Here is a 23,303-nt window from a genome sequence, read left to right as displayed (position 1 = left end):
ATACCTTTTATTTTTATAGGTTTCAGAATTGTTCTTGTATTCGAATTTTCAGTGATTCAATAGATTTTTTAAATGAAAATCCAACTTAAAACTTTCGTGTAGAAAAATCTTCTTCCTAATTTTGAAAATTTCCTTTTTAATGCCTTCATTTTGTAGCTTATTTAATAAGAAAAAGGCCCAGTAACAGCAATCGTTACTCCAGGTATACAGACACCCATGTGTGCACATTCCGCAGTCTGAATATGTTGAAATTTAATTCATTTTGCTATTACGTCTTTATTGTGCGTCTACGTTAGAAAATAGCCTATTAAAGAATGAGTTCCATAGCCTCATTGTTGCACTAGTCTAAATTTGCGATACGAGGAGCAAAACGACGAATTAGGTCATAAGTTTACATTTGCAATAGGAAAAATCATATAAAATACATATTTCTTAAGATTTTTAGAGTACTTCTCTATTTCCAACTCGTCGCTTCACTCCTGACTTTGTAAACTTTGATCCGTGGGCCAATGCGCTGTCTTATTAATCTCGTGTCTTAATATACTATTGTGTAACTTGTTCTCAAGGCAAAATCTCGCTTCGCTCCTTCCCCAGAATAACACTCGTTATACAAAAAAAAGGCATCCCCTAACTGTGTACATAAACTCTTATTATTCATTCGCATACTTTTAGTTTCTGAAGTTTGTTGAGTCGTTTCAGAGATATTAGCTCATAAAATTCATGAAAAATCTAGCTGTCTCGATCTTTTGCGTGAGTAATCTAGTTTGCCATAGACAGCTTTTTTAGCTTTGCCCTACCTGGCTGAAATCATTGGGAGTCTGTCATTTGTAAAATACAATTCTATCCTGTAATTAAAGGGACATATACTTAAGACAGTGTAGGATCTCCCATGGAGCTGTCGCCCATGTGCAACCCGTCGCCTTGTTGTCCCTTAACTTAAGAAGTTTATCACCTAATTTCGAATTAATAATCCCAGATTGTCCGGTTCTGGAAGGCCGCGGCTGCCCGTTCTAATAACTTCTTAATTTATTGGGTGATTTTTTAAAACTGGCGTATTGCGAACGAGCTGGCCACAGCCTGCCCCAATCTTATCGCCTAGCTCTAAGTCAGGTGCGCATGCAGGCCAATTGGTGTAGTCCGCAAGCTCTCCTGGGACTGTTGAACTTGGACAAACATATTAACGTTTCCTAATTATCACTAAAAGGCTTAAGCGGCAGTAAAAAATTATCTTTGCTGCCAATTTTATTTGAAACAGCGGGAGAGTGCCGATCGGTAATTAGCAGAAGTAGCAGTAAAATCTCGAACTTTAAGGACGGGTATTTGGCCGCTTTGAAATCTAGATTTAAGCACCATGTGGATTCTCACTATTTTTAGGTGGCTACAGCGAGGTTCTATGTTTGTCGTCTCTCAAGCCCAACTACTTAAACTATTGAAAGTGTCCGAAACTGTCCGTTATGAGAGTCTACTAGATTTAGGAGCAGGGGACGGAAAGGTCACCGCTCATTTGGCGCCTATATTTGGCGAGGTCTGTGTCACCGAAATGTCACCTTCCATGCGGAATTCGCTGCAAGCTCAGGGATATAAGTTTGTATTTTCTTTCCTGATGACCTACGGTATAAGAAAACGCTCGAAAAGAGTTTTAGATGTGGAGTCTTGGCATCGTAATAAAACGTTCAACGTGATCTCCTGTCTCAACCTCATCGATCGCTGTGATACCCCCCAGGACCTGCTCGGTCAAGTTAAAGATGCACTCAAGCCCGACGGAGTGCTACTTTTAGCTGTAGTATTGCCTTTTTCAGCCTATGTGGAGTCAGGTACGATCCAGAAATTAAGAGTTAAAAGTTTAATTCGTTCTTTAATTAGGGTCTAAGGATCATAAACCGAAGCAGATATTGCCTGTAAATGGTGATACTTTTGAGGAGCAGGTCGATAGCTTCGTGACGAAGGTACTAACACCACTCGGTTTTGAAGTTATTTCCTGGAGCAGGGTGCCTTATCTTTGTGAGGGAGACCTGCAGCAGTCCTACTATTGGCTCGACGACGCTATTTTTGTATTAAAAGTTAAAAGATCGTAAAGTTTTTTCCTAGTTTGACAGTATTTTCTTATTGCGACCACACTTGTACCTATATTTGAAATATATACATTTATTTTTTCAAAGTTTAACGCATTTGATGATTGCCACATTAAAATTACCACCTGCGGTTCTTGGGTGCTTCATCATACTTTCAGGTATGTTCTATTACAGTCTAACATGAACAATAACGATACGAGTTTAAACCGACGCTATTAACAATGTTTTGAAATCTATTTTAGGTATTGTAGGAAGGAACGAAAGGAGTTGTTGACCTCGATAGAGCTCTTATATGTATCTAACTTTCAATTATTAACCTTTTATTGGAATAAATAAACACCGTTTACCACTTTCAGACATTTAATATAAAGGTAAATATACTAATAACGAGCATAATACAAAGAAATTGCTTCAAAAATCGAACTCCCTTCAGACCTACGAGATTGTCATTTTTATGTTAACATTCCCTTATAGGTTTATCAGTACATGGATTCAAAATATTGCCAAAAATAGACTCAACTGTTATTTACGATCAAATATCTGACTCACAATAGACAAAAAATAAATGTTTTCAAAATATGCTTCTGATAATTTCAACGTCGATTTGAGATTTTTTAAAATACCTCCATTTATATCCATGCCTTACCAGTTAAGTCGCAAGGGATGTACCAAAACAAAAATGAAAACACTATTATACCTACAACATTAATGCCAAAATGTTGTACCTATTTAGTACCGAGTTACAGCGATACACTGCTGTAAAGATATTCGGGATGTTACAGAATTGTTCGCTAAAACTAATAAGGAATTTACACTAGTGCGGCAATATCGCCGTTGGCAGTTTTCTGTATAAGTCTGGCACGTTGCAAAACGTAATAAATCAAAAATAGTCGAATAAATAAAAAATATTGATAAACACTAGTGCTAGTATCCGAATATACCATAAAAGCCAAGTACTCATTAAGAGTAAAAACAACTAAGGGTCGATAAATACTGAACCGCACATAAAATACAACCTGGTCGGTACCTACTTAATAAAGGCACCGATGTGCTTACGTGCACTTTGGTATCAACGTTTTTGTACTTCAATTCAAGGCAGTGGTGGATTTCACTAGAACCAAAAGCACCCACATTGTGTTAATATAGAGGGTAAATTTGCTTCCAGTAGATTTCCTGTGGACAAACATACAACTTATTTGCTCGCTCACTTAATTAAGGTTCAAAATTAATTTAAAACAGAAAGTAATCTAACCTAACGTATTGGTGAGTCTTGGTTTTTAATTTAAGAAATTACAGTTCTGAAGAATGCTACTTCTACATTTATTGAATATGTACCCCAAGTGCCTGGAAAATACTAGCAGCTCAAGATTCTACTACGTTTCTAGAAACCACTAACAGTTTTTGATTTGTTAACATTCATGTCGGCAATTCCAAAGCTCTTAGATATGCTTCAATAATACATTTTTTATATAAATGGGTGCAGAGAAAAGAATGTGATTTTTATGGTCTACCGTTAGCAACTAAAGAAAAAATTTAAAACTTACTAGATAAATTAGTGAATGACATTTCTCTTTGCAGCACTGAGAACCTGCTCTTACTTTCCGTGCTGGAAGGGCTTTGTCCTTAGAAATCTTACGCACGTCGTCTTTGCAGGGGTTCTTCTTTTTATTCTTTTATGTGGATATCGCCTTTCTCGGACTATTTCTATGGATTACAAAAAGTATTACTAAAATAGCTATTACAGAAAAATTGCAAACCTTACCCGTCAAGTGAGTATCTGCCTGTGTCCTAAGATTATAATATGAGGATATTTCAACATTCTTGAAGAGCATATGACTAGCTATATCTGCTTTTTTAAATGATCTGGTTTTTGGCAACTCCAATTCTGCATGCCTATTAAAAGACTTGCTGAGATCCTTAGCAACATAGTGTTTATTCTTCTTTGTACGTTGGTGAGATTTATTTGATATTGTATAGCCAGATGTCGGGCCATAGGTTAAAGCTTGGCGAGTGCCATCAGCACATACGGGCATGATTTTAGCTGTATAGCGCTTTTGAGGCAACTGAGGATCTTTCTGAGGTATAAATTCTATTTTGGTGGTGGAATTCGTTAGGTCGAACGATACATTCGGCTGACATATACATTTCAATCGACTTTTACTAGAGTTAATCGGTCTCATATTGAGCACTTTAGTAGAGCACTTATGATTTTGCAATATACTGGATTTTCCATGGTTCAAGGTTTGAAAAAGCTTTAATTCTGACAAATCAAAAGATAGGTTATTTTTTATTTGACTAGAAGAATTCCTCGTTATGCAGTTTTCTTTCTCTGAAACAAAACTTTCTAATGCACATGGTGGTCAAAGTAGTTTTTTGTTTTTATTTCTTTTTTTTTAAATCAAGAAGTTAAACTCATTTTGAACACAAACTTACCAGCCTTTTTTTCTTTTCTGCAGGTTAAGTTTCTTGTAGCCATTCTGTTTAAAACTGATTCAGACATATTTTTGACAAAATTTGTGACCATTGAGTCACTGAAAGACTTGCGCGACAAGATGCCAATGCTCTGCATATTCCTGGAATGCAGAATTGCACTAGAATTGGATGAAAACTTTCTACATGCTCTAGGAATAAATTTTTTTGTCAATTTATCAGTCGTAGACTGGTTTAGGTTTCCTTCAACATTTCCACTAAAGCTACTGAGGCCCAACCTAGTTAGGCGGACACACAGTTGTTTTGAGCAGACATCATTTCTGCTTTTTGAATTAATCATCTGATTATTTAAAATATTGGCAAGCCTTTGATCTAAAAGGACAAACAACTCTTTTAGCACTATCCTGCTACTGAGAGAGGAATTCTTGTGCTTACGATGAGTTATAAAATTTAACTTATTTTGTCCTTTCAATAAAAAAGATCCTGATTTTATTTTGCATAGCTTCTGCTCACATGACTTGTAGAAGTTTAGCTCAAATTTTTCAAATTCCTTTAACGGCCTTGAAATAGACCCTGACATAAAATTTGGCTTCTTTGTAAGAGATTTAGCAATTTTTGCATCCATTTGATCCTTATAAAACCTCTCAAACTCATCTTGAGTCACATTGTACTTAGACCTAATATTAGTCTTATTATACTTTTCATGAAAGCTTTCAAAATCTTTATATAAGATTGATTTTGATTTACTTTGTTTATTACAAATACTAGAGGTTTTATTATCTGCATAAAAACAATTTCCCCTTACAGAAGGATTAGTTATAGCCTTGACTTGCAACTTCTCCACTACTAACTTATCAGTACCTTTATCTTTCAGGTTTTGTAACTGGTTTCTTGTGATAACCCCATTTACTATTTTCTGACCTTGAGGTAAGGTCTTTTTCCAGCCATCAAGTTCACTTAAAGATTCAATTATTATAGAGTTGCTAATTTCATCTGTAGTTTTAATAATTGATGACACATCTTCAATGACTGAATTTTCACTTCTATTCAAACGAACTGGCGCTTTTTTTCGTACAAGAACTTTTTGTTTAGATTTATTAGATGGGGGTTGGAGCTGCAGACGTCGGTTTTGACTTATTGAATCACTTTTCTTGATGACTAGATTATTTTGAGGCAATTTGGTACTTGAAAACTTTGATCTAAGAACCATAGAGAGTTTCTTTTTTTTAAGGTGTTTTCCCACTTTTTTACGATTGGTAGTATCACTGATTCTCTCTAAATTGCAAGCATTCTTAGACATGTCTTTTCTACTCGATATGTTCCAGAAAGAGAGCAACTTTGGAGGTTTAAATGTGGTTTTTATATTGCTATGTGGAAACATATTGGTAAAACACACCTTTATGCCTTGGGAACTAGCATATACCTGAGGCACTTTAGCAGCTCTATTAATGCGACCATTAGTTTCCAATTGGAGTTGTTTTCTACTTAGCACAGACTTGATTTTGTTGGGCAGATCTTTCACTTCTAACTTCTTTCTTCCCAATTTCTTTTTGGTCAGCTTCCGCTGTGCCAGATTATTTAGAAAAACTATGTCTAAAACCTGTGCAGAACCTAGGCAAGGCTTGTTTTTATATGTAGGAATTGGTGACATTTTAGTCTAGTCTTTACCTCTTTACATACCCAATTTGTTGGTTTGTGTGCTTTGGCAATATGTACTCATGCATTAAGTTTCTGTAGAAGATGTGGAAAAAGGAGGTTTCACTCAAAAATTTAATTAAAAAACACTTAGGAATATTGTTTCTCCAACAAAAAAATAATACAAATCATAACACAAAACGTCAGTTGACAGTAATGAAATGAGTGACAAGACAAAGAAGTAAGCACCTCTTTTCTTTGGGAAGTCGAGATATTTGAAATTGGATAATCGGCAACCTCCTGGCAGCTGAACCAGGATCAACTTTGTTTTAACGAAAATCAGATTCAAAAACATTTTTTTTGTTTTGAATTTGGCGACTGGCACATTTCAGCGAGGTATACATAATTGAGCTATCAAAATGTTCACCTCGAACGTATAAACACGTTGATTTTCCGTTTTCAACACCCATAAACATAGCACTGGTCTTATTCGTGTCACATTTCAACTTACACGGCATTACATATTGAGGTCTATAACGAGGTGGCGAACATCATATTAAACTTTACTTATAACATAACCCCAAAATACACTTACATAACCTTCCGTTTTCACACATATATATAATTTAGATATTCTTAACTACTTCTTTAAAAAAATTAAATTCCCATGTAAATTTATACCAAATCATGACATTCGTGGATGTGCAAAACGAGCCTCCATCTAAAGACATCCCCGGTCCACAACCAGAATCAAAGGTGTCCAATGACGAGTGGGGATATGATTTGTACCCCGAACGTCGTCAAGGCAGGGTATCAAAATCCATTGGCAAAGTGATGCTCGGCTTAGCGGGAAGAGAAGGATTAAGAAAAATTGAGTGCGAGAGAAGCGTCTATCAATGTATTAAAACAAGCCCCCTTGTTCGATTGATGATGGGCGCTCTGAAAGCCTCAGGCTGCCCTGTTGACATTCGAAGACATATTAGTTGCGAGGATTGCGCTCCCAGTGTCAGCGGAGGCTACGATCCCATACTAAATCAGGTTTGTTCTTTCTGTTAAGTACCTTTCTTAAAATACTGTTTTTCAAAAGAACTATAAATTTACTGCATAAGGAATAATCTGGATTTTGACTGTCTTTCAGGTAGTAATATGCCACAATAACGCATTCCGCGAGGGCATAGTCCAATCAGTCCTCACCCATGAAATGATACACATGTTTGACTACTGTCGGAACAATTTAGACTTTAAGAACATTGACCATTTGGCGTGTACAGAGATCCGTGCTGCCAATTTGGCTCACTGTAGCTTTTTGTCGGCCTGGACCAATGGAGACACCTCAATATTTAACTTCAAGGAAACACACCAGAACTGTGTCAAAAGCAAAGCTCTGAGTTCAATGTTGGCTGTGCGAAATATCACAAAATTGGAGGCAATTAATGCCATTGAGAGAGTATTTACAAAGTGTTATAATGATTTGGAGCCTCTGGGTCGAAGGCTTCGGAGAAATAGTTTGGATATTCAGAAAGTTTTTCAAGATGGTATTTATTTTGGTTATGATGATGGCCAATAAAGCTTGTAAGCTAACAATTGTAGGAGTGAATGAATGTTGTTTTGTTCTTGAATATAGTTAAATCAATAAGTAGTTGGGTTTTGTTATTTATTTGATAACAGTTAATAAAAGTAACGACAAAAATGACGATGTTTTCCTATAACTACTTACATGAAAATTTTCCTCTATGTCTTTAACAATTCTTTATCAGATGAGCTGGCTCTTGATCGTTTGTCTCCTTTAGATTTTTTGTCAATATCACACTCACGAAAATCTTTGTTTTTCGGTTTTTGGTTATTTTGATACGATAAATTGCGTTAACAATATCCCTATACATTCGATTTAGAACCTCAATAGTCAAATAAAATAAATGAGCGTTATTTCCTGTGCTGAACAATACCACAATTGACTGCAAAATACAGTAAGAGTTGTGAAAGACGTATATTTGTATTGTGTTTTATAATAAAAACTTTTTATTGTTTAATTAGTGTATTATTTTATCTCAAAATAAAAATTAATAGTTATGGAATAGTTTTTTATTGAGATCGTAAAATCACCGATTTTATATGGTGATCTTTATTCCTTTTTACTGTTTCTCTATATGTTAGAGAAGAACGTATAGTTATGAGAAGTAATTTTTTATCTCTATCTGTAGCACTTTTTAAAACAATTTTTTAGATTTGTCATTTGTCAGTTTCGGTGAAATTTAATTGGCGTCGTGCGTGATCCTTTTAATTTTATTAATTTAAAACGCATTTCTTTGCTTGAAAAATGCGGTTTTTAGTGCGAGAGTTGTTTATTCGTCTACTTTTAACGTTAAAGCAAAACATTCGGCCATATCTCACCTTGGCGGCTCGTCATTTTACGTGAAATGTGTCGGTTTATTTTCGCTGAATTTAGTTCTCACAGGAGCCTTAAAAACACATTTGCAGCATCCTCTGTGAAGATCCATAGTATGTAAGTAATTATTACTATTCAATATGTATTTAACTCAATGTTACAACTCCACAAAAAGTGTCTTTACAAAAACTCTGCGTGTAGTACTATCAGTTCGTAAGAGATGGCGCTGATAGTTATATTATTTTTTCATGATATATAAAATACCCCATTGTTTGACTGTGGACCACCTAAGGGGCTCAAAAATCTAAAGCCATATAGTGGCTTTAGGCTCTGTTGGGCTTACTTATGGTGCTCTCGGCTCAAATTTGGAAACCTTTTGCAATAAAATGCAGGTGTTACGACATAGATCTTAGCTGTGGAGACTCCAACGCAGTCTGTTGATACAGATATGAAAGCTTTTCTCTAGACATTCTTTAGACGCTAGTTTAGCTTAAATGAATTGAAGGTAAATAAACAAAAAAATATTGTTGGATTTTTTTAATACACAATTGATTATTTTTTATATAATAGTGTTTTTTGTCTCATTTTTATTGTAATATAGATAAGTGGTAAACACACCAAAAAAATTTTGTTGTTAAATGTCAACAAGTAGAAAAAATGGGAATTTAAGTTATTTAATTGAATTTCTCGAAAATCGTTGCTCTTAGCGACCCCAATAAGGTATAACTTTTTTAACTAGAAAAGATAGGGGAACTAGTTTTATGAGTCCAAAATGACATACACCGTGGCACAAAAGTTTAAATGGTTTAAATGACTCCTAATTGTCGATTGTGGCACCCTTTAGAAGATACACCGAAATCGTCGATAAATTTGAATTTATCATCTTTAAAACCCCTATATAAGAAATTTCGTGAAATTAGCCCGAACTGTTCCAGAGATATTAAAGAAAATTTGATTTCACTTTTCAACTTTGGCACCCTGTATCTCAGTTATTATTAACTTTTGGTATAACATAAATTTAGCTATATTGCATTATTTTTATGTCATAAATCCATCGTTGCTCTGTGTCCCATTACTTAAGATTCACCCTGTATATGGGAGGAGATATCAAGAAGTTGCTCGAGTATGCAAAATTTTATATTCAAAAAAATCAATTTATAGCACCTGAGTCAATGTTTTTAAAAAGTGATACTTGTATGGCCATTTGTATGATGAAGTTCTATATTTTCATGTTATATGAAAATCTGTGAATTATATCATCTTTAGAGCTATTATTTATTGTTACGTGTTTAGATTACCCACTTCACTCCTCATTAGGAAAACCCAGGCAAAGCGACTCAAAACTGGAGAGATAGTCCAAATATGTTTTTAGTTGTGAGGCTTCCACCAAGTGACTCCAAAAGACAACCTAGAAGTTGCTATATGTCTTATAGAGTACTCTTCTACTATGGGACATTAAATTTTGGCAGAGGCAGAGAAACAAGCTATTTCCTTTATGATAGTTTTATTAGGACAAAGACAAGTTAGATCTGGATATTATGATATCACATTTACGTATAAGTAAATCATAACCATCGGTAATTTAATTTACACAGACAAGTATAATAATATTTATTTTATGACACATTATTCTATTTCAATTGACATCGAGTATGGAAAGTGAACAGGTTTATAAGCGCATTAGGGCGAAATTTACTCCGATGTAGTGTTAACTTCAAATGCAGGTTTATTTCCAAGAAAACGCTGAAATAGAGCATAGGTATTGGTCAGATTCGTGATTTTTATGGAAACCAGCTTGATGCTAAAGTTAACAGCACATTAATAATTTGGGCCTCAAGGGATCAAGTTTCCTCCATTATTTGATTCGACTCATTGCGGCCTAGAAAATCACCTTCCGTCAACCTCATCGTGTGATGGCTTGATATGTTACTGGCGCAATTTAGCTCAATTTTTGAATACAAAATATGGGTCAAATTCTTAACGTAACCTACAAGCTGTAAACTGTATGTAGATATAGAATATTTTTAAAAAGAGTCGCTTTGACTGTATAGCTGATTGTAAATTAACACCCTGTATATTTTGCAGAAAGTTTTTTTGACGGATATGCGCGTTTGGAAGCCTTCGTTTGATTTCTGTTTATATTGACTCATTTTTGAGGTATGGCAAAGAGTTGATCAGAGGCCTCGATATGTTTGGAACATCCAGTACAGTAACCAGTTCAAGGTACATTGCATACAATTAATATCTCAAAATCGAAATTCGACAAAGTAAGTTGATCGAAGTACTGCTTACCTTTAAATCAGGGACGTGCTCTATTTTCAAGGCATATTACCAATTTCAGTAGCTCTTTCATTGTTATTTAACGAACAACTAACATACGACACATATTTATTATTATATACTGTTCCAACTTTAGGCGGCGAAATGAAAATCAATGATTTTGCTCCTGTATAAATAACAAGGTTCGAAACAAACGTAAACTTTTAGTAGGCATCAAGAGCTGAACCATGTACAGCAATGACCGCCGATTTTTAACAAATTGGAACGGCATATACACAGCCAATACGGTCTACCTTTGAAAACTCAAAATTTTATTATAATGAAAAATAAGCTCCACTTTCCACCTATTTAAGGGATTGATGTTATGCATATATTAAATCTAAGAAGTACGTGCTAACCCGAACCAATTTGAACGCAGGAAAATTCTTATTTTGCTTCATCGCACTAAAATCAGTGGCCTAGATCAACCACATAAATCGATTATTAAACTAAATACATCAAATAAATGAATCTTCATCTAAATTTAATCCTGACAAACTGCCCTCTATACGACTCTAATTTTTTTAGGGATATACGAGAATGGATTTCAGCTTACAGAAGAGTCTGCGACATTCCAAAGATATAAATGCCGAATTTCTAGCCAGATCAAAGTCGGTGGCGTAGTTCAATTTTAAAGAAAATACTGGTTTGTTTAAATTTAACCCGGCCAAATTGCTCTCTGCACGACACTGTTTCACGCAGAGAAATCCGCAAATTGCGTTCTATTTATGCCGGAAGCTCTGGTCTTTCTATGACATATGAATGCCGACCTTTTAACCATGTTAACATCAGCGAACGTTCTATAAACATAAAAATCCATTTTCTAGTCACATTATCACATCAAAACTAGTAACGTAGAGCGATTAAAAAACAATATTTACAATCATTTAAAATTAGCCTCTATACCAGATTGATTTTTTTAGATAAATAACAGCAGTGTTTCAGTCGGATTTTTGTATCTATAATGGATTCGAACAATGTCCATTTATCTATTGTATCAGCGAATGTTGAGCTGGTTAAAATATGGTATGTAAGCACTAGCTTGTTCGAAGTTTGGGATTTAACGCATTTTTAAGTAGGAAAAAATGGGCGATAATGCAATGCATAGAGATTGTCAAATTGTATTTCTGAATGCGCACATATTTCTCAATAACAGTAGTCATTACAATACAATAAGCGTTTCGTAACGTATAAAACTCTTCATGCACTAATGGTTCTAAACTTCTGCAACTGATAACAATAGCTATAGAATTACGTAAATCTAATAAACAATCGTTCATAAAATATATTTCTAAACATTATATAATATTAGTCACACAGCTGTTGTGCAAAAGTAACACACTCCCGTGAGCCCTTCGTGAAAACTGAGCTTATTTTAATATAGGAATGGGTTATATAAAAACATATTTACAATAAGAACAGTCAGTGCATCCAGAAGAACGATTGATCTAATTAGAGGTCAAGATTGTTACTTGTCAAATGTGACATACTCGTTTTTGTAGAAAAAATAGAGGGTAAGAACTTTAAGGAAGGGAGTACAAAAACTATTTTTTGCACACTTGCCTTTACAAAACACTTCTGGGCTGTTGCGCCTCACGTGTGTACAGGGTGGTTCAATATTCGATGGAATAAGAGGTTATTTTTTATTTTTACGACCCATTTTTAACATAATAAATCATTTAATATTTACAACCTTAAAATGGGTATAAGTTGGCAGGTAGACGAGTGAAAAATATAAATGTTTGACACTTATTATAGGTGATAGTTGCATGTTTTCAGGAGATCAGTTTTAACTCAAAAACGACGCCAGGGGATAATGTCAATAGGTGTTTTGGTTAATAATGCCGATTTTTTTTCAAAATATTACCGTTCATTTCTATAACAAATTCAATTACGTTAATATTAAAATATTGGCCATCGTTAGCAACCACTTTTTCCCATTTTTCCGTCGAAGAATGGATACCGTGCCGGAAGAATTTTTTGCTTTTTGAGGTCAACCAATCATGAAGCCAAATTTTTATTTCTTCGTAGGAATGAGAGTGTGGTTCTGAAAGGGCGTGTTGCATTCATCGGGATAAATGGCAGTCCGAAGGGGCTAAATCCGGGTAGTACCGAGGGTGGGTAGAACGTCCCATTTAACGTTTTCCAAATTGTTTTTCGGCGATTTTTCTACGCGAAGCTGAGCATTTTCCTGTTGAAAAATAACGCTATAGTGTTTCGGGGCATATTTTGATCTTTTTTCCTTCAATGCCCGATTTAATTTTATCAATTGTTTTCATTATCGGTCGTTGGTAATCGTTTCGCCAGGATCCAACAATTCGTAAAACACAAATCCCCTATTACCTCACCAAGTACACAGTAAGGCTAGTGGTGATGCTGATGGTCGGCGTGGATTTACTCATGATTTTTTGCATTTTGTGTCGTCGAAATAAATCCATTTCTCATCACCTGTGACAACTCAATGTAAAAAACCCTTTCGTTTCTGCCTGGCAAGCAAAACTTCACAAATGGTTTTTCGCCTCTCGATGTCTCTTTCGTTTAATTTATATGATACCCACTTGCCTTCCTTCTGAATTTTTCCCAATGCCTGTAGACGTTCGGAAATGGTGGATTGGGCGCCATTTAAGATTTCAGCCAATTATTTCAACGTTTAAGTGGGGTCTTGGTTCAATAATTTTTGCAAATTTGCATTTTCAAATTTCTAAGGCTGTTCTGGTCGTTCCTTTTTCCTTATATGAAAATCACCACTTTTAAAACGGTTAAATCATCGTTCACAATTTTTTTTGGGATAAAGAATATCTATCATACGGTTCAAGTAACAATCTATCACTTCGGCAGCTGTTTTTTTTTAATGAAAAATGGTTATTAAATTTTCCCGCAAAAGGTCTTTCCCTGGTATGAAAGTTGCCATATTCAAAGCTATGAAAACTATGTTTATTGCATAGTGGCAATCAATCGCGAACCGGCTTTGAACGCGGCATATTTACCTTTCAAGACGCTATCGATATTATTAGTTTATATCAACAAACGGATCAGGAACAAAATCTCTTAGAAAAAATGATATTATTAAGCGAAACACCTATTAAAAATATTAAATTTTAAACAAAAAATAGCAAACAAAAGAAATGTAAGGTACACAACAACTGAGATCTGAAGTAATGGTATCTGCTTTGCTTATATAACTAGTTACGAAATGAAACTCCTTTAGTCATTGATTTTGATTAGTAAAATTGCCATTTTTTTTTCAAATTTAAAATTTTTTCTTTTGATAGGCATTATATTGTCCAGGATCAAGGGTTCTTTTGATGTATAAATAACTGGTAAGTAAATGGAATTATCAAAAATAGCAAATGCCCCGGTCACTGCATTTACACTTTTTAACGCAGGTCACCAGAAGTGTTAGAGCGACAAGTCATCAAATTTAAGAGGACACATGTACTTAAAAAAAAGGCACCAACACTGAAAAATGGATTAAGAGAGAGATAAATCAGTTTGTATTGGAATAAGAGTTAATAGATTTAATATAACCTGTGCTATTCATTCCATTAATGTAAATCTATATCGAATAGAAGTCTCAAAGGAGGAAGAAACCCTAACTGGGATAAGGCACCTGCGTCAGAGAATTGAGCAGAAAATCTGCACTAATGCAGAATTTTTTTAGTCGTTCCCCACGGTGTAACAGTCATAAAAAATATTTAAATTTACTCTTTTATGTATTGTCTTGAAAAAATTAAGAAGTTTAGGTACGAAGTAGAAAATGTTCAAGTCGACGTAAGGAGTTAGAATTGAAAGATCGGAAAAGAGAATTAACCGTATGCAGATTCGGTCTAGAAAAGAAAACTAAAGATTTGCGTTTCGGGTTTTTATTAACGACAAGCCCAAAAAGGTTGATGTGACAATGTAAATTTCAACGATTCGTGTGGAACTTAGTTGATAAAAGTGCGATGAAATGCATGATATAGTAAATTCAAAACAAAAGTTAGAAAAATGATTATGAACTTCTTTACAACAAGCCAAAGTCTCTTTGAAGCAAGATTTAAGATTCTTTTTTTCTATACGCTTCGTTGTCAAATTCAGCGAAAAACCCGAATCTCATCGAAATGACCACCCCGCAAATGTATTTAAATCTCCATAAAAATAAATCCCTAATTAATATTCCTTACTTTACTTAACGGCTATCCGTTGCCTCTGTTTTTTCACAAATTCCACCGCCATGCGGTCATTTGTCCGAGACTCCAATATCTGAAGAATCGGGTGATCTGAAACATTAACACGCAAGTAAAAATTCCCCCTTGACTCGTACCTTTAATGCGTATACTTTTGTAATGTTGCTGCATAAGTACCAGATCCATGGGTTTCAAACCATGGAAATTATCAGCCGAAGAGTTCTCGGCCACCCCAGATATGGTGCCCAGGGGTAGGAAGGCCTCCCCTGCAAAGTCGTTCGCTGTGAGCACATCGTGATCCATGACCGTGAATGCTATCATTGCCCCAGGAGCCCTAAAAATGGGGTGGAGCCCAAGTTGAGTACCAATCTAAGACAAGTTGGACGTTTACATGGTCATTCAAACTCGATGCGCTCACAACAACAAAAATCAAACAGAACGATGATAATCAGTCGTTTTGACCCTGTATAATTAACGAAGAGTAGTAGCCATTCATCTTGACATTTGGTTCATATTAAAAAAGGAGGAATGTCAAATTTTAGTTGACAGGTGTTGGAAATCTAACCTTACTATATCGTTGACAACATTGACAACAGGATTCAGTTTATGCCAATTAAAATCAGACATTGCTCAAAAACTTGTTACACAAAATTTGTTAAGAATTTATTGAACTTCAAAGTTCTAAAAAAATATTATTCTAGTAAAAGGTTTGGTCGATGAGCAGCATCGCAACACCAATTCTTTTTCCTAAAATTGAATTTATTTGTTTCACCATGTGCCTTCTCATTTAATCTATAAAAAACTATTTTCGCAACATCCAATAAATTTTGCATAAAATTTATCCATTAGTACCAACCTGCATTGCTCCAAGGTGACGCTAAATTCGAAACATTCGTCGAAAATTGGATGCAACGTCTTTTTGTGCACGTTGGTCTGCTGTTCGTTGCAGTGGGGAAAAATTCGCTTTGGGAGAAGTTCGATAATGACGAAGGGATCACTGAAACCATTGGGGTCCAAAGGGATAATGTCACGAGCGTGCAATACCTGTGAAAAAATATCATTGTTTAGTCTAGATATTTAGCGCAGAGTTCGCAGTTCTTTACACTAACATAATAATACTTCTGTTCCGAGTTCTGTCTGATTTTGTTTAAAATAAAAACCTTCACACCTGTTTGATATTGATCTTAAAACTTATCACAGCAAAAAAGATGGAACGTAGCATCATTCATACCGCACATGTGCATTTGGAGAGTGTCCGTTTTTTATTGTTCGTCCACATGTTTTTGCATTCGTCAGTTCTATTTGATACTCACATAAATCGATTTACATTTAACTCACCTCCACACACAAAGAGTCGTGATTGAAATAGGCCCTAACAGCTAAGTTTCCATAAGGACTCGCAGTGATGTTGTACTGTTCCTGCAACCGTTGGCCATAGAACATCTCTACAAGCTTTTCGGTGTCGGTCCGATGATATTGTAACCTCTGCTCGATTTGACTGAAAGCTAGCGAATGTAACTGTTCCGTGGTCAAACCTTGACCCTCGGCATGGAAAAAGTCTACCATCAGCTCCAAAGCTGAGTGTAACCGTTCGTGGAACATGGCGGGAAGATCCTCGTTAGTAGCTCCGCCGTCCATTTGATGGCTCAGCTCTGCTAAGGTATACTCCCATATCTCGCAAAGCACTTTTTGGAAATTTTGAGGCAGTAGAAATACGTTCAGGGCCTTTAGGTGGGTATGTAAATAGTCAAACAGTGGATCTACTGCTTGCTGCGTGGGTAATGTGTCGGGGGACCAGGCCACGTGAAACATGGCTTTCCTGAGGGCCTCTTGCATTTGCGGACCCACCCGCTTCAAAATGTCCATTATTCGAACCTAAAATGGTCGCGTTTTGAATGGAAAATATTAACGATAGAGGAGCAACTCACTTGAAACTGGCTTAAAGTGCTATCTAATTGATTGGTCAGTGTTGTGAAATGCAGTTCCGAGGCTAGGCTCTCTAACGTTACAAAATCGAAGTAATTTTCTGTAGCAAATAGCTTCAGTAATAAAAAATAATGAAAATATCGATGGACAACCTACCTAGTAAAGATACAAATTTATACACGTATTCTAAATTATTGGCCGCAATACACATCTCGTCACAGACTCTAAAGGGTCCCAGTCTGTCGAAGTAACCAGTCTCCATTAGGCTTTGATATGTGATGTCAGCGTAAAGCAGAGCTGCTGAGCAGATGCAGTCCAGGAGCTGAGACAACAGGCACACGGAATGGGCCTTAGGCCATTGCAGCAACCTCCAAAAGTCCCTCAGCTGGCAGAACATGGCGACCACATCCACTGCTGAGGAACTGTGTTTCACTAGTTTATCTCCTTCGCATGGCTTTTGTAAATCAATTGATGTTCGAACCTAATTGACATCAGAGTTTAGTTACCGAGGAACGGAAATCAAGTGGAATTGACCTAAATGAGTTGACATGATTCGGGGTATGTTCACCATATAGCTGAAGCATAATTTTATTCAGTAGGCATCTAATAATCCTACGAAAAGGTTCCGATCACATGTGACAAAAATTATATGAGGTGACCTTAAAGATCGTGGATTTTGCCCAGATTAACGTAGAGATTGATAGAGATATGGTCGTTGGATTCATTATAATCAAAATACTGAAGTGCATTCGAAAAAGACGAACAGTCGATATTTTTTGAAATATCTCAAAAACAGATATTAGAAGTTCGATTTGAAAAATTAAACTGGTTTGCCAGTTTTCGTTTTTTTCCGTGTATCTCCGAAATCACTCTGAATTGGTTTACTCTCAAGCATATTGTTCAGTGGTTAATTCCACAACTTCCGCCACAAATAACAAGTCATTAAGTTTGAATCCCCTGGATACTTGGAAGATGCCACTTAATTTGATTAACGGACTTACCCTTTGTAACGCTTTTCCCTTACAAACGGTTAACCAGTGACTGACCGAGGGCTCGAACCACTCGTGACACCGTACCAGCAGCAGTTTGTGGTCGCCACCCGAGGGAAGATTCTGACTGAAAGTCGCCAAATCTTTGACTTCCATGTAAATTGAAAAGATCAGTCTACTGTAGGCCGCATCAGGGTGCTCGTTTTGATTGAGGAAGTTGATTACCTCATCTGCCATTAGTTTATCGATTTGTTTGTAAACTACGCTGAAGTACGGGATTCCATTAGTTCTAAAAAGAAAAGAACGTTTCGTGCCTGTAAATTCGAATAGACAAGAGTATTTTGGAAAAATAATTAAGCGATTCTAGTTTTTCCGCCTACAGTTTTGGTATTTATAAGCTTTTGGATTTTAATCTTGTGAGGAAATGTCTTTTCGGTATTTACTTACCCCTCGAATAAGGGATGGTAATGATTGAGTCCGTGTCCTAGCTGCACATAAACCTCTGAACAAAAGTCCACAAACGAGGTGTCATACTCTTCAGGGTTCATGATTATATTCTTTAAGCTGTTGAACCACTCGGGGGTGCCTCTACGCAGCGTCGCTACTATTTCACCCCTGATCTCTTTATTGAAGGGACAGCACTTCCAGAACGATTTCTGAACGGAATGTTTATTATTTGCATTTCCCAGAAATGACCGAGCGCTGCTCTTACCATATTGGACATATAGGCCAAGCACCGCAGGAGATACTCCAACCTGGAGAGGGAAGCTGGATGAAGGGCGGGGAAGAGTTGCCTGTGGTGACGTAATTGCTGCAGCCACCTCTCTGCAGAAAACGAAAGAATTTCTGGTGGGGAGTGTTTTGACTCAAACATTAATTATTAACTGGATCCCACGAATGTCTCTCAGACCCTTTTTCGTCTTAAACTGCGTGAAAAATCGTCCCTTATCATCACCTTTCGCCCCAAAGAGATTTATCTGACGTTTGTGCCTGCATTAGCACTGAAAGTGTATCTTGTCCCTAACAGAGGCAAGACATTGTTTCGCCCCCATTAGTAGTGTAACATTTAGAAACTGTCCCGTTCTTGTGTACTCTAGAAAGATGCTGCTTTTAGGGGTAAAGTGCTGTTGGCAATTTTGAAGCCAACCAGAATACGTAAACGTGAACCTAGAAAATGTTTGTGTGGTACTCTTCACGTACTATAAAAATTTCCCTTGCGTTATGCGTTACGTTAAATTTAAGTAAGTTTGGGATTCATATGTGAAACGTGTAGTTATCGTAATTGTAAGAGCCAGTACATCAGTTACATCAGGGGAAAGTTATGCGCTATGTTGTCGCTGAATTTAAAACATTTTTATGGTTGCTCTAATCTCGATTTTTTAAATAGTTCAGTTTCTCTCCAATATCAACTGAAACATTTATTATATGAAATATTTGACTCATTAAATAAATCTTTCGAAAATTTCAATTTAGGTGAGATATTTCATAACGAAACACCCAGTCGTAAAGCACTTTTATAATAGCATTACTCGCGATGTTTCATTAACGTCTTGTTTTTAAAACGGTTAATTTGGCTACATGGTTAGATTACCTTGCATTGCGTTAAACTTTTCTGCCAGCCACATTTCCTCTTCCCTGGTGAGGGTGAAGTTGTGCCACGAATCCTCGATTTCCGTGAACAATTGTAGGATCCAGCGAGGGTCTAAAGGGCTCTTTAGGTAAATCCTGGAAGCCGCCACAAAGCGAGCCAGGGCGGTCTGTAGCTCGGTCAGGTCACCTGAAAATTGTTTAGTTAAGCACCCGAAATCCTGCTCGAGGCCCTTTACGCTCTATTCGAAAGGGCTTAAGTTAAATCTTCATCGAGATTGAAAGCAATTTTGAGTATTATCGGGTGCGTTTTATTCACGTTAAGAGAATTTGTGGGTGGTGATTTAATAGTAATCGGGCGATTTTTTTAGAAGTGTGCTTTAAGATGGTTAACGAAAACAGTTTTGGGGCCGCGAAAGGGTCTTTCCTACGCTGGAATTAGGGGGTCATTGTATGAAATGGTGAAATTAACATTTTTTTGACATTTTAAATATGGAAATATGGGTAAATTTTTAAACAATTTGTTTTTTTTCAGATTTCGAAGCTCTTCACTGTTTTCCAAGAGGTAAGTGTGTGAAAATTTACCTTGAACGGCATGTTGATGCAAGATAGTCAGAGCCGGTCCGGGCAAATCACCGCTCCATGTCCACGATTCGCGTCCCCAATTACGCAATTCGTAATCAACGAAAGTTTCATATAAACTTTCGTGTTGCGTAAGTTCTGTCCAGTTGTCGTTGTCAGCGTTTCCGCGATTTTCACGCGTGGACAACCACATTTTAAGCCTATAAAATTGTTATTTGTAACATTAAATTTTAAAAATCTCTTATAATTTATCCCTGTAACTAGTTCTAACCGTTTTGGATATGCTAAGCCTCAACCTGATAATTGATAAAGTGTGTATTTTTAACATTCTTCCAGCGAAAAGTCGTTTTTAAGCAGAACCTCCTCTACATTCTTCAACACTTGACCGAGCAGCGACTGTTGAAAGCGGGAAAAGCAACAATTTAATTTTATTTAATTGACTGAAGGAGCATTTTAAATTAACAACTAAAGTACATATCGCTTAATTAATTTTTTGAACTAATTGTTCATTTTATTGGGTTTTTAGTTATGGCAGTGGAGTCATTTTTTCCGTTAAACCGCTCAAAAGTTGGGAATGTTAATTAAAATTTAAGCAGAGAGACTTTTGGACAATTAACATTTTAACCGGGAAGTGAGTTAATTTTGAAATCGACTTACCTAATCCGGCCTTGCACGGAGCTTCTTTGAGACCGGGCGTCCAGCTTGAACCACCCCTCCAGCCCTGTGGACGGAATGTCGGAGAGCGGTATGGTCACACAACCGAGAAAGTCGTCCTGGGAACTTTGTCTAGCTGATTGGCAGACCTGCTTGAAAAACCTTCCTAGGCCTAAGTAAAAAACAGGGCGTCCATGTTCTTTATTCCTAAAGCACATAAGAAATTCACCTCTAACTCCTCTAATTTCGTTGAGTTTACTAACGGCCTCTAAGACTGAGCTTTCGTCATCGTGGTCCCAAATATCTAAGTGTAGGGAGTCGCTGTTTGTGTCATCGATATCGCTTCGGGACGAGAAAAGAAAGAATATTTAACTTAACCGGTCCAAGGGGAATGTCGAATGAATTTGCTATTACGAGGGTGTTCAAGACCTTTCAGGCTCGCGTACTTCTTGTAAGTAACCTCACGTACCTCTGGGAGCAATAAGAACTCGTGGTTTGGACCCGTCTACGTGCTAAAATTATCTGCTGTAGTGGTGTATGCATAACTTTAAAACGAGTTCGTCTGTGTTGCTTCATTTCAGCCAATTCCAGGGGGATTAGTTGGAAATTGGAACAGGTGCAATGGAGAGCCACTCATTAAAAGTTACCTGATTTGGTTAGGGCTCATGTAGGTGCCTGTTTGTAAGAAGTTTTCGAGTCAAGTCAAACACTGATTCTCATCATCAATGAAGCGGTTTGATTTTCATGTCGTTCATTCAAATTTCCCTGCATTTCTTTTACCGTCTAATTATCCAGGACCTCGAACTGGAGGTGCACCATGGTTTTAAATTATTTGAGAATTCTATTTGCCGATTACACTTCTTCGCGCGATGGCTAATTCCGCACAAGAAAAGCCCACTTCTTCACTGAAAATTTCTGAGAAGATCGAACATTTGAAATTTATAGTTTTAATCATATTTCTTCCATTGTTCCATGTTGTAAATCTATTTTAAAGTTTAAATAATATACTTATTGGACAATTTATCCGCATTCAATACTCCCGTTCGACAATTAAACCCCGGGAGAAATGGGCAATGTCAACAACTGACATGTTGGGTGCGAGGGAAAAAGTTTTAGCGGCGCCATCTGACGCGGCCCTTTTGGGGCATCTTGATTAAATTTTCGAAAGTGAACAGCAGGACTGCATTATGCCGCATTTAAACTTTTGTTTTCATAAACTTGTACGCCTCGAATGTCGGTTTCGGCCCTCTTAGGTATCGTCAGTTCCATTCACCGCGAGTGAACTAAACGCAGGCAAAAATCGGCAGGAATAAATCCCACCAGCACCAGATGTCCGTCCTGTCCTTGTTTTTGTAAATTTGAAAATGGAAGATGCTCTCAACGGAAAGCTTTTTTGAGTCGAACGTAAAAAATACTTAAATGCATGAAATTATTTCGCATCAAAAAACAATGAATTATCAGCATACAAATTCAGTAACCCGAAAAATAATTCCTGAGAGTTCTCGCGGAGTTGCTTTCAAGTCAGGTGTTAACTCCCGGCCAGTCGGACCATTAGCTAAAAATAAGAAAACAAAGCTTTTTCCTTCAGTTGATGTCGGTCTAGCTGATTCTATTTATAGAATCCTTTATCTTTTAGTTACATCGCACGGAGACCTCGACACGATATGTAATTGCAGGTGCACACATCGTGTAGGTAACAATAGTAATAACATAATATCTCCAGAGGAATATCTTACTTGTGTGATTAATGGCGTATTGTTAAAATTAAAAAATAAATATTTACCGTATTCATAAGCAATTAATACACGCATTTATCGTGGATTTGTAGTAATATTTATTAAAAAATATTGCGTACCTAAAAACGAAAATTCGACGTTTAGAAACGGTGTTAGTATAGCGTCTTTTTAGTACCTACCCCACCGATTCTAGCTGTAACTAAGTAAACAAATCCAATTTCGTTTTTCTTCCTCAGTGTCTTTTTCTCGTTGACGACCTTCACTGCTTCTTGAGCGAATCCTTTATTCAACTCTTCTTTGTTATATCTGGTCCAATCAGTGCCCTTTCCTAAGTATTCAAATTCCCTTTCCATTCCAGATATTTCACAGATCTTTTTCGTTCGTTCAGATAGGATTTATGTGACGACCATTATTTTAGATAAGATGATGGTTTGATCTATTACTAAGGTTCCGGTCGGTGTGTCGGTATCCTGGACTAATCAGATTGATAATGGAGATTTTCAAACCCGACAATAATTTCAGTAGCAAAGAGGAAGTTACAGCCTCCAACGCAAATTTTAAGTCTGCGCTACATTATACACTGACTTTCAAAAAAATCGCAACACCAAGAAGAACGCATTGTGCGTATTTGAAATTTTGGTATGATTTTAGACTTGTAAAGAGAAAAAAATTATAAAAATTTCAAGTTCGTATGTTAATGCGATATGAAGTTTTTCTTGACTTTTTTATCTGTGACGATCGTTCTTTTTGCAAATTTTTTTAGAGGCGAATAGCGATAAAGGTATTATTGTTAGTACCATATTAAATGTGTGGTAGTGCAA

At 36.4% G+C, this 23,303-nt stretch overlaps 4 protein-coding genes across 9 annotated transcripts in view; 2 read left to right on the top strand and 2 right to left on the bottom strand.

The window, feature by feature from the left end:
• Nucleotides 1–2,164, top strand: part of LOC136339940 (protein-L-histidine N-pros-methyltransferase) — a 38,288-nt gene extending 36,124 nt beyond the window's left edge. For both annotated transcript variants that reach the window (XM_066283580.1, XM_066283581.1), the window contains 3 exons: nt 1,375–1,584; nt 1,636–1,814; nt 1,864–2,164. In XM_066283580.1, the coding sequence (XP_066139677.1) occupies nt 1,375–1,584; nt 1,636–1,814; nt 1,864–2,075 (601 nt within the window). In that variant the 3' untranslated portion in view covers nt 2,076–2,164. The remainder of the gene's footprint in view (nt 1–1,374; nt 1,585–1,635; nt 1,815–1,863) is intronic.
• A 250-nt stretch (nt 2,165–2,414) lies between these two features.
• LOC136339935 (uncharacterized) lies at nt 2,415–6,589 on the bottom strand. Of its 2 annotated transcripts, XM_066283567.1 has the most exons (5): nt 4,938–6,589; nt 4,506–4,874; nt 3,835–4,401; nt 3,617–3,776; nt 2,415–3,245 (listed from the first exon to the last, which is right to left on the bottom strand). In XM_066283567.1, the coding sequence occupies exons 1-4, from the start codon at nt 6,151–6,153 to the stop codon at nt 3,667–3,669; spliced, it is 2,262 nt and encodes a 753-aa protein (XP_066139664.1). In that variant the 5' UTR covers nt 6,154–6,589; the 3' UTR covers nt 2,415–3,245; nt 3,617–3,666. The 2 variants fall into 2 exon arrangements, with proteins under 2 accessions (XP_066139664.1, XP_066139662.1); XM_066283565.1 differs by having other exon boundaries at nt 4,506–6,589.
• Nucleotides 6,590–6,691: 102 nt separating this feature from the next.
• On the top strand, nt 6,692–8,167 carry LOC136339941 (mitochondrial inner membrane protease ATP23 homolog). Its single transcript, XM_066283582.1, has 2 exons — nt 6,692–7,175; nt 7,276–8,167. The coding sequence occupies exons 1-2, from the start codon at nt 6,825–6,827 to the stop codon at nt 7,702–7,704; spliced, it is 780 nt and encodes a 259-aa protein (XP_066139679.1). The 5' UTR covers nt 6,692–6,824; the 3' UTR covers nt 7,705–8,167.
• A 1,843-nt stretch (nt 8,168–10,010) lies between these two features.
• Nucleotides 10,011–23,303, bottom strand: part of unc-13-4A (BAI1 associated protein 3) — a 70,879-nt gene continuing 57,586 nt past the window's right edge. For all 4 annotated transcript variants that reach the window (XM_066283550.1, XM_066283552.1, XM_066283551.1 and 1 more), the window contains 13 exons: nt 20,976–21,088; nt 20,750–20,918; nt 20,096–20,292; nt 19,515–19,700; nt 18,636–18,748; nt 18,371–18,579; nt 17,936–18,212; nt 17,091–17,415; nt 16,937–17,034; nt 16,347–16,883; nt 15,865–16,052; nt 15,161–15,342; nt 10,011–15,101 (listed from right to left, as the gene is read on the bottom strand). In XM_066283550.1, the coding sequence (XP_066139647.1) occupies nt 15,007–15,101; nt 15,161–15,342; nt 15,865–16,052; nt 16,347–16,883; nt 16,937–17,034; nt 17,091–17,415; nt 17,936–18,212; nt 18,371–18,579; nt 18,636–18,748; nt 19,515–19,700; nt 20,096–20,292; nt 20,750–20,918; nt 20,976–21,088 (2,689 nt within the window). In that variant the 3' untranslated portion in view covers nt 10,011–15,006. The remainder of the gene's footprint in view (nt 15,102–15,160; nt 15,343–15,864; nt 16,053–16,346; nt 16,884–16,936; nt 17,035–17,090; nt 17,416–17,935; nt 18,213–18,370; nt 18,580–18,635; nt 18,749–19,514; nt 19,701–20,095; nt 20,293–20,749; nt 20,919–20,975; nt 21,089–23,303) is intronic.

The sequence above is a fragment of the Euwallacea fornicatus genome, chromosome 7 (genome assembly GCF_040115645.1).
Source record: "Euwallacea fornicatus isolate EFF26 chromosome 7, ASM4011564v1, whole genome shotgun sequence".
Lineage (NCBI taxonomy): Eukaryota > Metazoa > Arthropoda > Insecta > Coleoptera > Curculionidae > Euwallacea > Euwallacea fornicatus.
Note: the sequence above shows the minus strand (reverse complement) of the source record. Positions and strands in the feature narration are given on the sequence as shown.

Excerpts from the sequence above, each read along its gene's own strand:
- LOC136339941 (XM_066283582.1), top strand. The coding sequence starts at position 6,825 with ATGACATTCGTGGATGTGCAAAACGAGCCTCCATCTAAAGACATCCCC. Across the intron at positions 7,176-7,275 it reads ACGATCCCATACTAAATCAG|GTAGTAATATGCCACAATAA; the intron begins GTTTGTTCTTTC and ends ACTGTCTTTCAG.
- LOC136339935 (XM_066283565.1), bottom strand. The coding sequence starts at position 6,153 with ATGTCACCAATTCCTACATATAAAAACAAGCCTTGCCTAGGTTCTGCA. Across the intron at positions 4,402-4,505 it reads CAGAAAAGAAAAAAAGGCTG|AGAAAGAAAACTGCATAACG; the intron begins GTAAGTTTGTGT and ends GTTTTGTTTCAG. Across the intron at positions 3,777-3,834 it reads GGCAGATACTCACTTGACGG|AAATAGTCCGAGAAAGGCGA; the intron begins GTAAGGTTTGCA and ends TGTAATCCATAG.